Genomic DNA, 16,076 nt, shown 5'->3' with positions numbered 1-16,076 from the left:
GCCCAGTTTTAGTATCAGGTAGTTATTTAAACGTTGTGTGTTTCCACTGGGTCAGGCCCTGAAAGAATTACTTTGGCTCTTGGTCAATACTTTTTTTTTTTAATATTTTAAAAAATAGATGAAAGTTTACACAGCAAATTAGGTTCCCGTTTAACAATTTTTATGCAGGTTATTCCGTGACATTAATCACAGTTTTCACAATGTGTTAGCATTCTTATTATTTACAGTCTGTTGTTCTGTTTCCATTGATGTAGCTTCCTTCCCCTCCTTGCCTTCCCATCTTGCTTCTGAGTGAATGTTGACTGGTCTCATATAGTTGATTGTTTAAGGGAGCACATTACTCACAGATGATACCATATATTTTATAAGCCAGTCTATCATTTGGCTGAAAGGTGAACTCCAGAAGTAGCTTCTGTTCCAAGTTCAAAGGTTATCTTAGAGTGATAGTTTCAGGGGTTTCTCTGGTCTCTTATCGGTCCAATAGGTCTGGTCTCTTTTAGGAATTTTCTTCAACATTTTTCTCCTATTCTATCCAGAGCCCGCTATCATGTCCCTGGTATTATGTTTATTTCTTAATTACACGAATTCCATGACTCTGAAAAGACTCATTTTATATTTACAGGAAGAAGAAATGTTTCGTCCAAACATGTTTTTTCTCCTCTTGCTTCCACCCATTATATTTGAGTCAGGATATTCACTCCACAAGGTAGGACTCAGGCACACATTAATATTTTGGGTCTGGGTGGCTTCTCATGTTTCGTAAGGCAAGTTCCTTGAAAGCTTGGGTTTTAATTTACCAGCAGTGACCTGTGTGAAGTTCATGGTTCTTTCCTGTGAGGTGCATGACAGAAGCTGGACTTCTGGAGAGAAGTGAACATGATCAGTTGACTGCTTTAATGGTTCCAGGTAGTGTGGTTTATTAAACCAGTGTTTTCCACAGAGGGGTACTTTGCCGAGAAAGATGGGCAAAGTGATTTTTAGTGGTGCACAGACAGTACATTGACTGCTCTTAGGACACAGACTGACACATAGTAAGAGGACAGGCTGTGGCCTGGAACAACAGGCTCTTGCTTCTCTCAGCTCACCCTGTGGGGCTTTGCACCTCCTTCAGCCAATCTGTCCTTCAGTGTCTCCCCTCTCAGTGCCTTGCTCTGGGGCCTTAGCCCCCAGCTGCATTCCTCCTCAGCCCCAGCCTCCATCTCTTGCACCCCTCTCCCTGGCCCACCTGCCCTCGCCCAGTGCCATGGTTACCTTGCCCACTCTTGGGTTCTGGTCCTGGAGTGCGGCACTGCTGGTATCTGCCCAGAGCTCTGCCCTGGCGTTTCTGGACTCCGTCCTCCATCTCCCAGCGGCCCCTCTGCCTCAGGTGGAGGAGCTTCCCACTTTTATATGTGTTTGTGTGTGTGCATGGGTTTTTTCCTTATCTATGAGTTTTCTTTAAATATAAGTGTGTTTAAGTTTTAAAGTAAAAAGATGATTTAACTTAAAATATTAATATCACAGCTGTTTTGTGGATATGGCAAAAAAAAAAAAAGTGAAGGTATAAAGGACCAAAGTTTGGCCAACCCTTAAAAAAAAAACCCTTGGAGAAAGGAAAATGCCTAGACTTGGGGGCAGAGGAAGCCAGCTCTAATCATGCTCTGCCCCCTACAGGTTCCTTTTTGGTGGAGTAGAAATTATCAAAACCAAAACACCCAAGAGCCCTACCTCCCCTCTTTATATGAGGTTTACACGAAATGAAAGAAGGCCTGTAAAGCACCCACCACTCTAAATATTAGTAGCATTTCTTCTTGTTTTTATTAATAATAATATTGTGTATTACTAAGCATAAGAATTAAATTTGTCAAGAGCACTGTGGTTAAGGAAACCCTGGTGGCATAGTAGTTAAGTGCTACGGCTGCTAACCAAAGGGATGGCAGTTCAAATCCACCAGCCACTCCTTGGAAACTCTGTGGGGCAGTTCTACTCTGTCCTGTAGGGTCGCTATGAGTTGGAATCGACTCGGCAGCACTGGGTTTGGTTTTGGTTTGGTTTTACTGTGGTTAAAAAAGTACAAATTAAATCTTTAGTTGTCTACCTGGGTACTGAAGCAAAAAATATTCTAAGATGATCAGTCCAAATTTTTTTTTTTTAGTTTTTATTGTGCTTTAAGCGAAAGTTTACAAATCAAGTCAGTCTCTCATACAAAAATTTATATACACCTTGCTATATATCCCTAGGTGGTCTCCCCCTAATGAGACAGTACACTCCTTCTTGCCACTCTCTATTTTCCGTGCTTTTTTTTATTCAGCCAGCTTCTGACCCCCTCTGCCCTCCCATCTCCCCTGCAGACAGGAGCTACCCACATAGTATCATGTATCTACTTGACCGAAGAAGCTCACTCCTCACCAGTACCGTTTTCTATCCCATAGTCCAGTCCAATGCTTGTCTGAAGAATTGGCTTTGGGAGTGGTTCCTGTCTTGGGCTAACAGAAGATCTGGGGACCATGACCTCCAGGATCCTTCTAGTCTCCATCAGACCATTAAGTCTGGTCTTTTTACGAGAATTTGAGGTCTGCATCCCACTGCTCTCCTGCTCCCTCAGGGGTTCTCTGTTGTATTCCCTGTCAGGCAGTCATTGGTTGTAGCCAGGCACCATCCAGTTCTTCTGGCCTCAGGCTGATGTAATTTCTGGCTTATGTGGCCCTTTCTGTGTCTTGGGCTTATAATTACCTTGTGGTTTTGGTGTTCTTCATTCTCCTTTGGTCCAGGTGGGTTGCGACCAATTTATGCATCTTAGATGGCCGCCTGCTAGCGTTTAAGACCCCAGAGACCACTCTCCAAAGTGGGATGCAGAATGTTTTCTTAGTAGATTTTATTATGCCAGTTGATCTAGATGTCCCCTGAAACCATGGTCCCCAAACCCCCACCCCTGTACACGCGCCTTGGAAGTGTTCAGTTTTTTCAGGAAACTTCTTTGCTTTTGCTTTAGTCCAGTTGTGCTGACCTGTCTTGTGTTGTGTGTTGTCTTTCCCTTCACCTGAAATAGTTCTTATCTATGATCTAATTAGTGAATACCCCTCTTCCTCCCTCCCTCCCTCCCTCCCCACTCTCCAGTAACCATCAAAGAATATTTTCTTCTCTGTTTAAACTATTTCTCAAGTTCTTATAATAGTGGTCGCATACAATATTTGTTGTTTTGCAACTGTCAGTCCAGATTTTTTTTAAAAGTTATGTGTCAACCAAAAGAAAAAGAGAAAAGGAAGTTTAATATGGAAAAATTCCCAAGTTTTACAAATCGTTACTGGCATCAGGTAATTGTTAAAAAGGAAACAAGCAAAAAAGAATTGAAGGTCAACATCTCTTTTACTCTTTCATTTTGTATACAAGTCTTAAAAGAACTGTAAGTGGATGATTGTGAAAATGTTTCAGAACAGTGCTGAGGAAGTTGATTTGATTTTGATCTAAAAACAGGACATTTTGGATATTAGAACCTGTAAAAAGTTTTTGTAGTTTATTTTTTCTGGAGGGAGTGGAGGTAGAATTTGAGGAAAACAATAGTTTCTTAGAAAAATATTTCTTTGAAGATGGCTTTCCAGCAGAAAATGTGAAAATATATATGAAAGGGACTAATGCCGAGTCTGGAAAATGCCAATTCAGTGGCTTTTGTCTACTTCCTTCCCTCCCCCAAAGAAGACAGGAAGTTGACTTTGAATGCCTTATCTATCTTAATATTGCTGTATTTGCTAATGTAAATTTGCACGTGGAATACAATCTTCAGTAAGATTGGCATCAGCTAATGCCCATTAAGTAGGCAACTACTGGTTCTTGAAATTTTAAGTGTCATATAAAGAATAAGCTGACTGTGCCAGAGAGAAGCAGATAAATTTGCCTTATGTCGTAGTTGCTTTATGTAACTGTAATTACTTGAATTTGTATAAATTTTCAGTATCTAGATTAATATTAACCAGTTACATAAATTACATTGAAATTCCAAACCCAAAACCAAACCCAGTGCCATCAAGTGTGTTCCAACTCATAGCGACCCTATAGGACAGAGTAGAACTGCGCCATAGAGTTTCCAAGGAGTACCTGGCGAATTTGAACTGCCAACCCTTTGGTTATCAGCCATAGCACTTAACCGCTACACCACCAGGGTTTCCATATATTGAAATTAGATCCCTATAAATAGACCCAAAAAAGCCCTGGAGGTACAGCGGTTAAGCACTCGGTGGCTGCTAACCAAAAGATTGATGCCTCGAACCCACCAGCTGCTCCAAGGAAGAAAGATGTGGTAGTCTTCTTCCGTAAAGATTACAGCCATGGAAACCCCATGGGTTCCTACTCTGTGCTATAGGGTGGCTATGAGTCGGGATCAACTTAATAGCAATGGGGAAAAATAGACCAAGACTGATTAATTCTGCCTGTTTTTAAATTACAAAGTAAAACCCCCATTGTCAAAGAAAATAAAATAATAGATGAAAACCACTTATTTAGAAAAAACAAATCATTGTGTTTACTTTGACTTATTTTGATGTTCCTTTTATGCTAAAGATTGATACGCCAAATAAAGGAATTGAACTTCAGATTATGGGCAGTCAAATCAAAATTATAAAGGATGAAGCAGAGAAACTTCCTAAAGGAGACAGGCTCATGGGCCATCAGTGTTGAACTGAGGACCCTCTTGAAGTGAGCTTTGAAATACCAACTCCTGATGTCAGTGACTTTCTGAGTGAAAGCAGGCTTCCATGTCCACACCACAGCCGAGGATCATAAAGGCTCCTTGGTGGCTGTTCCTAAGCAGAGTCCCCAGGATTCTAACAAACAGCTTAATTTCCTTCATTTTATGGAAATTTGAAAGATGGTTCCATGCTACTTGGATTTGATTACTTTTCTCTTAAATGCTGTGAGGTGTAGATGGAAACATATTTTAATCCATCATATTTGATGATACTAATGGAGTGAAATAAATTGTCAAGAAGACCTGGACAGCAGAATGGAGTTTCTAGTAATAGAACCTTTTTTCCTGGACCTTCTTTTTATCAATGCATCTTTTTCTTAATTAAGTGAAACATAATTATGTGGACTTTGGACTGTGCTCAGACATGAAACAGTTAATTCATCCAGTACCTATTTATTGGGCATCTTCGATCAGCCAGGTGTTATGTCCGTGGCTGTGTTGTGCAAAAGTAGGTGTGGTTGTTGCCCCAGTGAGCCTGTAGCCTAGTGGGAAAGACAGGCATCAATCAGGTAATTACATAAATAAATGTAAAATTCAGCCAGCACTCTGGCTGAAGAATCAGGGAAGGCTTCCTTCAAGAACAATCAAAATCCTAGAATGATCAAAGTTCACCAAGCACAGAGGAAAGAAGAGTGGTCCAATTCGAGGTAGCAGCATGTACGAAGACCGTGTATCTAGAGGGAACACCACCTGCTTGAGAAACAAAAGGCCACCAGTGAGAACAAAGGCGAGCATAGCGCCAGATGGGTTAGAGACCTTCACAGGGGTCCAGCCGCCCAGACTTTGATAGGATTTAGCCTTAGTACAGTTCAGTGGGAGTAGGGGTCAGGGCAAATGCAGCATAATCAGATTTGTCTTTTGCAAAGATCATTCTGGAAGCGCTTGGAAAGTGGTATAAAGGGTCCAGGAATGGTTGTAGGGGAATTTTTAAAAACCTACTGCAGTGGCCCAGTGAGAGGTGATGGCGGCTTAGGCTAGGACGGTGGACGGCAATGGAGAGGAAGGCCAGGGAGGGGTGAGTGTTGTGGAGGGGTAAAGCCATAGGTCTTGGCTCTGCATATGTGGGGATAAAGGATTTCTAGCTTGCCAGGTGCCCTTCACTGAGAATCAGCACATGAGAAGGGCCAGGTGGAGGGCTGTGCTTTCGCTAACCGAACTGGATTTTCTAATGATTCCTTTAATTTCCTCTCTTTCAAACAGGGTAACTTCTTCCAAAACATTGGTTCCATCACCCTGTTTGCCGTTTTTGGTACGGCAATTTCTGCTTTTGTAGTAGGAGGAGGAATTTATTTTCTGGGTCAGGTAAGAAAAACACCTCTTAAAAACTTTGAAAACCTTACATTGTTAGAGCTAGTAAAGGGAGGCTGGGGTAAGGACCCCCATGGGGTCTGAGTTTCGTGATGGCCTCTTGGAAGGAGATCCAGACTCCCACGAGGCACAGAAAAGGCATGTTAAAATTGTTTCTAAGTGCCCTGGAAGAACTTTGGTGTCTAAAATTGAGTGAATCTTTTCCATTATCCAAAAGCATTTGATCTTAATTGTAAATCAGCATAATAGTAAGTGTTGGAATACCTAAAAGTAGAAGGTAGATCAGCAAGATCTTCCGATTGTAACATCACCTGTGTCATCAGGTAGACCACATCAGGGTTGGCTCTTGTTTTTTCATAACAATTGACATTTTTAAAATCAAAGATGGTGCTACATCTGTTCATTCAATTCTAGGCTGTCCACCTATAAAATTGCATATCCTGGATTTCTACCACTGCTAAGTCACTTCGCAGGGCCACCAATGGAGTGTTCTGTACTTTGGGATTCAAATTAATTTGCACTAATTTCAACCAAACAAACCTAGGAAGATACTATCTGTAGTTTTGCATTATGCATGACAGTTTTTTTCCTTCATGATCAGTTTGCCTGCTCCAGTTCTGTAAGCTCACTTTGAGGTTCAGGCTTCTGGATAACTGGCAGGTTTCTTGTACATGTGTCAGACCTGTTGTTTTCCTTTGATAGCTGTGGACTAAAGCCCATTCCATCTGGTTTTTACCTTTATTGCTGCCTCGATGACTCCAAAAGAAATCTGTTACGCTGTCACCTTCATTGCTCAGCTTCTTGTATCAATTAGGAATAAATTTTAGAGGAGAAAACTGCGGTTAATTGGGCTTAAAAAGTGTAACATTCTTTGCCACACTTTTGTGTGATGGTGGAATGCACCCTTAAACCAAGCCTTGGTAGTTTCTTTTTTTTTTCAAATGGTTTGGGGACTGAAGATTACCATCCTTATTACTTTGTAATAAAGCACTAATGGGTGTTTTAATCTTCTTGGCTGTTCTCCAGGGGTTTTTTTTGTGTCTGTGTGTTTGTGTGTTTTATTTTACAGGCTGATGTAATCTCTAAACTCAACATGACAGACAGGTAAATCCTTCAAACTGTTAACACGCATGTGCCTGCTTCTCAGACTGGGGGGAGTTTTCTCCACATTGCCTCTTGGCTGTAGTACTTCTCTATTCTGTCTCTCTCTTTTTTTTTTTTTTTGCTGATGATTTCCATAGCAAACCTATTCTGAATTAATATGAATCTCTGCATTGAGTGAACATTATAGTGAGGAGTTTTGAAGATCCCTAGTGAGAGCATTTCTGATTGAAGCGATTCACTTAGTTTCAACTCCCCACATACACACATGCACTGACCATTGTCTTGTTATAATTAAGAACCATCTTCAACTAATTTCCAAATCTTTTCACTAGTCCTAAGAAAAAGTTGCCTTCCCAATAGATGGGGAATGGGCTCCAGGAGGCGGGGAGTGGAAATGTCTCCGGGCTTCCCAGCAAGCAGCAGGAAGGAGGGCATAGGCAACGCCAAGGGCTCTATTGTGGACATCCCTCTCAGTCTGAAGCTACTCCAGTGAGCAATTGAAGCTGCTGTCTAGGAGCCCAGTCCAGGAATTTGCATAATGGCATAGCAAGAAGCAACCTAGGCAGCTGTCTCAGAAGGTGCCAAATCAAGTGCTGAGAAGGCACACAAGCAGAGCACAGCCTGCTGTCCTGTCTCTGAGAGGCCCAGCGAGCATGTAGCCTTGCTCTGTGCCTCTGCGCCACCATCAGTGCTTGGTTCTGTCTTGTGGGGAGGGGCTGGGACATGGGGCCAAGGGCTTAGCCCCAGGGCCTTCCCATTGGGCAGGCCAGAGCTTTCAGTCTGTAGCAGCCACTTGGGGACAGAATCTTGGAGCCCTTTTCATGGAAAATGGGTCTCTGATAATATCAAGTCCAATCCCATTTCCATTTTCCCAGGGACATAAATTTTGGAGCTTTTGTTGTAAGATTGTTTTGATACGTGAACAAGTGGTGAAAGTCACGTTCCTATTGCATAGGAGCTGGAAGTAAAGCAGAAGGTGCCCTGCATTTTTGTAGGCATTTTGCAGTGAAAAGAAGGGCCCTCAGCCCCGTGTGTGATAGAAGGTGTCCCCATACCTAAGCCATCAATCCATTTTGGGGACAGCTGGTTGGAGACACAGAAAACGTTTGATATGTTTTTGTGAAATTGAGTTGAGCTGATGGTTGGATGTTTAGGGCTAGAGGAGTCAAGGAATTGCCTCAGACAAGCAGAGTAAGACCCAGGTAGAGCGTCTCTATGCATGTGTGGGCACTTCCTTCCCTGATACAAAGTGACACTTCCACGGACAGACGGGGACTGGACTGGGGAACATCAACCAGGCCTCACAAACCCACCCAGCTGCAGGCCCCTTGGCAGAGGGAAGCTGGCCAGGTGTGAGTCTAGAGGTGGGGACAGTGGTGAACAGCTCTAGCCAAGAATTACCATGTGGGAATGGGGGTGTGGAATTACTAGAGACTGAAAAAAACAAAGAGAAGCCAGGCTTCCAGATTTCCATAGGGAATTTTCCAGTTTGTAATTATCAACAACTTACTCAATTTTTCGAGAACGCCATACAGGCCGAGCGTGACACCCGCAGGTGCCCAGTTACAGCCTCTGCACTATAGAAAGCATGAAAACAACGTTGTTGCACAGAAGATTTTGTTTTAGCATTAATTTATTCTGGAGAGATGTTTTCCTGCCAGTGCTAGATACCCTGAATTATTTCACTTCTGCCCAGTCTGCTTCCTTTTCATTTTGCTGGCATTGCTGCCTTTTGAGATGATGATGAGAGAACCCATTTTAAAGTTGAACTTCTAGCTTCTGGGTCAGGAAGGTGTGAAATGGAGCAACTGAAGGAAGGGTAAGTGACCCCTAGATTCAGACCTCTTGACTATTCGTATTTCAGGCTTTTACCTATTCAAGTACTTTGCCCCCATTTGGATTTCCAACCAAAGCTAAATGTGTTATATGACTTGTGCAGAGTATTTTTCCTCACTGTTTTAAATTTATTATTGTGGTAAAAAATATATATAAGAAAACATTTGCCATTTCAACATTTTCTCAACTTTTATTTTGAAGATTTTCAAACATACAGAAGAGGTGAAGGATTGCACAGTGAACACCAGTACATCCACCACCTCAGTTCTGCAATTACCATTTTACTGTATTTGCTTCAACGCACATCTTTCTCTGTCCATCCCTCTCTCTACTCATCAGTCTGTTTTATTATTTCCTGCTTTGTAGCTGTTCAGGAGCCCACAGGGACTGTGACAAAGTACATCAGCTGGGCCTGTCAGTGCAGCTGAAACCCAACACAAACTAGTTTCAGCAAAAGAAGGCATTAGCTCATAGAACTGAAGGGTCCACAAGATGATGGCTTTGGCATGACTGCCTCCAGGGGCCCATGATGTCAGAATCTCTCCTCGCTGTCCTGACAGGCGCCATCCTCAGGCACACACGTCCCACGTGGCAGCACATGTGGCTCTCACAGCTCCAGGCTCAGGTCAGCTACCCTGCCCAAAGAGCGAGCCTGTTTCCCGATGACCCAGTCAGATGCCTAGCTGTGGCCCACGTTGGTCAAGCTTGATTCCATGCCCACTCCTACAGCCCCATATGACTGCATGAACGGAGTGGGGCAGGTGTGGTTCCCCAGAGGAAAAGTGGGGTGCTGTTACAGAATGAGAGCAGGAGCCTGGATGCTGAGCAGGAGCAGACGTCCACTCCATGAACTCTGCTGGGAATGAGGGAGAGGGCAGCTGAGCCACGCATGGTCAGCACCCAGCACATACCTGTCCGAGGTTCCCAGGTCCCCTCTCCTTCACCTCTCCTAGCCTTTCAGGGTACACTTCTTAGATGTCCTTTTTCCTTCAGGGCGCCTCATGAGGTTGCCGTGGGCGATGAGGGCAGAAGTAAAAGAAGAGGTTGTAGAAAAGAGTCTAGGTGTAGTACGAGGACCTCAAGGCCAGCTGCCAACAAAACAGGGCCTCCTGGGCTGGCAGTCTTTTGGTGGCCTTACCTTTCCTCCCCTCCCTGCCCTTCCTCCCTCTTTCCCTCTGACTCACTTCCTCCCACAAATCTCTCTCTCCATGCCCAGTACAGATCCTGGAAAGACAGCGTCCACCCCCTTGGAGCTCGCTGTGAGGGAGAGAGGCTGGCAAAGGCACAGCTCACAGTGCACTTGTCAAACTCTGTGAGGACAGAGAAAGTCTGGAAGTGAGGTCGGGGTTCAGACCATATTTTGGGGTCTGGACCTCACCTTGGGATCCAGAAGCACCTGTTGAGGTGATCAGGCTCTCTTGGACGACTTCAAATGACTCAGACTCACGGGGCTGCCCTGTGACTGGAATGCCAAGTTACCGATGGACTAGAGAACTGAACAGGCAGCACAGCTGAGCACTTCCTCTGCCGGTGCTCCTCTCCCTGAGCCTGAGTCTGACTGTCATGAAGGTTGCTCAGTGACAGCTCCGGGCTCACATCACCCTCACGTCAACCACCCCAGAGAGCACACTCTCTTCCCAGGCCTGGTGAGGGCAGAAAATAGACTGTGGATGGTCTACACAGGGCAGTCCCCTTGGGGCTCGGCATTTTGTATTGTGTTGCTGAAGGGGGCAGACCTAACAACCTGCTGAGCTAGAAAGAAAGTAGTGCCAGAATTAGTTAAAAGGGATAAAAGGCTTGCAAAACTCTAAGGGGAGAAAAGAGGACCAGGCTGAGAGAATCTATCACCCAGACTCCTCAGGCAGTCTACAAGGCCAGCCTCTGGCCTGCCTCCCTCAGCAGCCTCTGACATCGCCTGCCGTTTGCCCGTTCCCTCACTGCCCTGCCACCACACTGGCCACCTTTTGATTTTCAGGTAACCAAGCTTGCTCCTACCTGACAGGTAACGTTGCTGTTACCTCTGCCCCCAAATCTTGGCCTGGCAGCCGGCTGCTTGTCATAGAGGCCCTTGCTCAGATAAGCGTCATCTCTTCAGATAGGCCTTTCCTGACCATCCCATCTAAGTGGCTCCCACCTCCCTCTCCCCCAACCAGGTCACTCTTTTCTCACATCACCCTGATTTATTTCCTGTGTAACACTTGCCATTTTCTAAAATTGTATTCTTTCATGGATATTGCTATAGCCAGTGTGGTAGTTAGGAGTACTGACCATGAGCCAGATAGCCTGTGTTTGAATTTTGGGTCTGCCACTTGTTAGCTGTCTGACTGTGGACAAGTCACTTCACCTCATTGTCCTTCAGTTTCCCCCTATGTAATAGGGGCAGTAATAGTACTCGCTCATGTGGTTACTGTGCGAATTATTGAGATACTGTATGTAAAGTGTAGGAGCCCTGGTGGGGCAGTGGTTAAGTGCTTGGCCGCTAATCAGAAGGTCAGAGGTTGAAACCTTCCAGCTGCTCCATGGGAGAAAAGACCTGGCAATCTACACCTTTAAAGATTATAGCCTTGGGAATCCTATTGGGCAATTCTGCTCTATCCTGTAGGTTCGATATGAGTCAGAATCGACTCAACAGCAACTGATTTTATATGTAAAGTACTTAGAACAGTGCCTTGGATGTGGTAAGTGCTATATAAATGTTTGCTGTAATTATTAACCTCAGTGCCTGGAATGTATTAGGCAATTAATAACTGTTCGTTGGAAGTAATTAGATCTTTTTGGGTACTGACAGTGAGATCTGCTGACCTGTTTGGAGGCAGCATCAGTGTTGACATCAGCCGGCCAAGCTGCCTGTCCCCCGAAGCATGCTGGAGTTGTTGCAGGCTTTTGGCCCTTTGTTAAATGTTACATGTCTGAGTGGAGACTGGGGTTGGTCACAGATGACGCTTTGATGGCCTGGAGGCATGAGGCAAAGCAGAAGTCGGACCCAGGATCTCATGGGCTTTTTGAAGGGAGATGCCCAAGGAGGGTCCATCTACGCTGACCAAGGGGGTTGGGAAGTTGTAATGTATCTAAGCAAAAGTCGTCTACCCATCACTGGTCAAAATCAAGTCTCATTATTTTCAGTGGAAATCCACTCTCTCTTCTTTTAATTGTGGTAACACATATATGTAACAAAACATTTGCTGTTTCGACAGTCTTCACACATATGGTTTAGTGACATTGGTTATGTTCATCATGTTCAACCATCACCCTTATCGGTTCTCAGATTTTCCCTTACAAACGGCTCCTTGGTGAGTGGACCTTTCGTGGCTTCACCCACAATGTCAATTCACAGATACCATAAAAGGAAAAGCATACATTGTTCTATAGTTACTCCAGCTACGTTAGATCAAACACAGTCTTCAACTTTAATGTTTCAATAGTTAGACCAAGTGATGAGTATTACAGAATTTCCCCTTCCTTTTCTCTTCCTACAGTTTTGCATTTGGCTCCCTAATATCTGCTGTCGACCCCGTAGCTACTATTGCTATTTTCAATGCCCTTCACGTGGACCCAGTGCTCAACATGCTGGTTTTCGGGGAAAGTATTCTCAACGACGCAGTCTCCATTGTCCTGACCAAGTGAGTGTGGGGCACGGGAGAAAAAAGTGCCGCCTTCAAGTTACGGAACTAAAAGTTCTTGTGACAAAGGGACAAATATTTTCAGGCAGCTGCGTGTCCAACTGGTTGTCCTCTGGGTGATTGGTTTACTGCCGTCTCTCTGTGTCCTGTCCTGACAAGCCATGACATGCCCCAGGAATGCTGGCAGGGTCCGGGGATGACTAGGAGAGCAGAGTCTGCCTTTTATGACCTACCTGTTAACCAGTGGCTCCTGAGTCCACCTTCTCACTAGCATCACCTGGGGTGCTTATTAAAGGTTACATTCCCAGGCCCCACCTTCAGAGCCTCTAATTCAGTTGCTTGTGGGGTGAGTCCTAAGAATTTACGTTTCCATTAAGTTCCTCAGATGATGATGAAGCAGCCAGCTCAGGGATCAGAGTTTGGACACCATTGTTGTCTCCAGTGGTGCAAGCAGTTAATGTGCTCAGCTGCTAACTGAAATGCTGGAGGTTCAAGTCCACCCAGAGGCAGCTAGGAAGAAAGGTCTGGTGATCTGCTTCCCAAAAAATCAGCAGTCGTAAACCCTATGGGGCACAGTTCTACTCTGACACATATGAGGTTGCCATGAGCCGGAATCGACACGAAGGCAGCTGGTAACTGGTTATAGCTAAAAGCAGTAGACAGAGACCCTACTCTCGCGTCAACTAACTGGAGCTCTTTGCCTTCGTAGTCACGGCTGTAAAATAAGGATAGTGATACTAATAGGCATCCCACCTTAAGAGGCTGTTGTATGCAAGCTCCTTTGGAAACTGCAGATCTTCAAATGTTCATTGGTATTACAGCCCCAGTTGAGAGAATCTGAGAAAGAAAAGATGAATCGTAAAATGTTGAGAAGTCAGTAGGAAAAGGAAGTGAGTTTCAGGTCATCTCAAGTACATGTATCTGATACAGGGCTGTTCCCTTGAACTGTGTGTTTGTGGCACTCGTTAATGTGTGGGCAGGCAGTCCAAACAGCTTTGCCAACAAAGAAGGCACTGACAGTCAAAGCAGCTGGAAAAAAGAGCCCTGGATGGTGTGTTAGAGATAAGCTAAGAATGTGGGGGGCCAGTCTGCGTTCTGTTAGAGGATAGAGTTTCTGTTTATCTCAGTACTGACTTGTCGTCTTTGTCGTGGAATTCCTTGCTAAGCATAACCACTCTGTGATAATGGGCATTTTCTTAAAAGCTTTATTGTGGACTACGTGCAGAATTCTTACGCTGAGAAACAACGCTTTGTAGTGGGAAGACCCCAGGTTTTGGAGTCAGGCTGCCTTGGGTTCCAGTCCCAGTGCTGCCATCACAGCTTTGTGGCCCTGGGCCAGCTCCCTTACCTCTCTGAGCCATAGGTTCCTCAACCGTGAAGTGAGGATGGTGATGCCTCTGCCTAGGACCGGAGTTGAGAATAAACGGGTTCACTATGGTACTGTGTGAAAAGCACTGGACACCAGTCAACACGAGATCCTTTCCCCTCTGTGCATGCCCCCCAGGCCCTGTTTCACCGTGGTCGCCTTGTGTCTGCCCTGCCTTTGCAGCAAGCGCTTACCCAGTGTCACTTCATTTCAAGAGGTGCTAAGCAGCTTAGCAGGCCTGAAAAAAAAGCAAACTAGGCCAGGATCATGTACGATGACAGTTTCCAAAAATGGATCTGTGGATCACATGTATATGAAAACCGTTTTTATTATCCTAAAAGTAATATATATGTTCTTCACATACAATTTAGAAAACATAAAAGAGAAGAAAATAAAAATTACACATGTTGTCACCACCCAGAGATAATTGCAAATATGGTATACCAAAAAAAAAACAAAATCTGTTGCCGTTGAGTGGATTCCGACTCATAGCAACCATATAGGGCAGAGTAGAGCTGCCCCATAGGGTTTCCAAGGAGCGCCTGATGGATTCCAACTGCCAGCCTCTTGGTTTGCAGCCGTATCTCTTAACCACTACACCACCAGGGTTTCCGCAATATGGTGTATGTATACATATGGTTTATTTAAATGGGTGTTTTATTTAAATGAACTTATATTTCTGCCCTAGTGGTGGATTGGTTAAGCACTCGGCTGCTAACCAAAAGGTTGGTGATTTGAACCCACCAGCAACTCATCAGGAGAGAAGACCTGACTCTCTGCTCCCATAAAGATTACAGCCTAGGAAACCCTATGGGGCAGTCTACTCTGTCACGTGGGGGGGTCACTATGAGTCCGAATTGACAGCACACAACAACAACAACATATTTCATATACAGTATTTTAACTTTTCCGTTGAACAGAGTTGATAAAATAATCTTTTGTGGCATCATTTTATTGGTTACGGAGTATCCTTTTCCATGGTTTTACTATAATTTATTTAACCGGTTCCCTGTTACTGGCTTTTTCACGTTTCTCTTGGCAGAAATTTCTGTAGCATCATTGGGAAATTATCATATATCATTCTGTAAGACCTTTAAAAAAAATCTCATGGCAGTGTTTTTTCTTATTTAGACCTACTCTGAAAGCTGCTTAGCTTTTTGCTTTTTACTTTTATCTCCTATCCTGGCTCCGTATAGTGAACATTTGTGATAAAGAATTTTGCCCAACTTAGAGGTGACGGCATGGGTTATTTTTATACATTAAGAACAAAACTCAACTGTTTTGTGTCTGATTTAAAGAAAAAAATCTGTCAGAGGTAGGACATTTTCTGAGTTTTTCCAGGTCGCTTTGCCACAAAAAGGCTAAATTAGGAGATATTTTCTTTTTAAGATGAAAAAATGAGGAGTCGTTGGGAGTAGCCAGAGGTTCTTATTGGAAAAGTGCTTTTGAAGGCTAGAATTACTTACGATGGCAAGTCCCCAGAATGGATCCACGGACCACGTGCATACAGTGTCTGGCACCCCCGCCTCACTACCACCGTCATGACCACTACTGATGACAGGCTGATTTAGCACTGACCTAAGACATGGCCCAGCCTCACTGACTCTCCTCGAAGGAAGCATGCTAAAGGCCAGTTGTCTGCCATCCACATTTGGGGAGGGCCCTCTGTGTGCCAGACCCTGCTCTGGGGGGAACTCCAAGAGGACTTGAGGAGCTCAGACCGAGGTAGGAGAAAGATGCCGATAGAGAAATGAACACTGAGCCTTGGGTACAAGGGGAGGCACTCTGTGAAGGAATCGAGGAAGGCTCCTGCACAAGTTGTCTCCTGAGCTGGGCCTTGAAGGACGGTAGCATTTTCAGGGAAGAGGGAAGAAGGGGGTGTGATAGTCCTGTCCCGCCCCCCGCTTCCCCCCAAGAAGGAGCCGTTGTCAGCTTTCCGTAGTTCTAAGGTAGAATCTGTCTTGTTTTTGTTTTTTTTTGGCGGGGGCGGGGGTACTTAAGTGATCGTTTTCAAAGTGATCTGACACATTTTTCTTTGCAACCGAATGCATGAATGAATTACCCCCCCCTTTTTTTTTAATGTTTTCTCCTTCATAAGTGCTAGAAAACTCAAGAGTCTTAT

General features: G+C 44.4%; 1 protein-coding gene across 10 annotated transcripts in view; it reads left to right on the top strand.

The window, feature by feature from the left end:
* The window catches only part of SLC9A8 (solute carrier family 9 member A8), an 82,312-nt gene that overhangs the window by 28,428 nt on the left and 37,808 nt on the right, over nt 1-16,076 (top strand). For 8 of the 10 annotated variants that reach the window (XR_007515357.1, XR_007515358.1, XR_007515356.1 and 5 more), the window contains 4 exons: nt 623-706; nt 5,921-6,022; nt 7,098-7,132; nt 12,445-12,588. Coding sequence is in view for 6 of the 10 variants with exons in the window: in XM_049868918.1 (XP_049724875.1) it covers nt 623-706; nt 5,921-6,022; nt 7,098-7,132; nt 12,445-12,588 (365 nt within the window). In the remaining 4 variants the exon portion in view is untranslated. The remainder of the gene's footprint in view (nt 1-622; nt 707-5,920; nt 6,023-7,097; nt 7,133-12,444; nt 12,589-16,076) is intronic. The other 2 variants (XM_049868921.1, XM_049868920.1) reach the window with 1 other exon arrangement.

Source organism: Elephas maximus, chromosome 25 (genome assembly GCF_024166365.1).
Source record: "Elephas maximus indicus isolate mEleMax1 chromosome 25, mEleMax1 primary haplotype, whole genome shotgun sequence".
Taxonomy (NCBI): Eukaryota; Metazoa; Chordata; class Mammalia; order Proboscidea; family Elephantidae; genus Elephas; species Elephas maximus.
The sequence above is the reverse complement of the archived record's forward strand: the minus strand, read 5'-3'. Positions and strand labels throughout refer to the sequence as shown.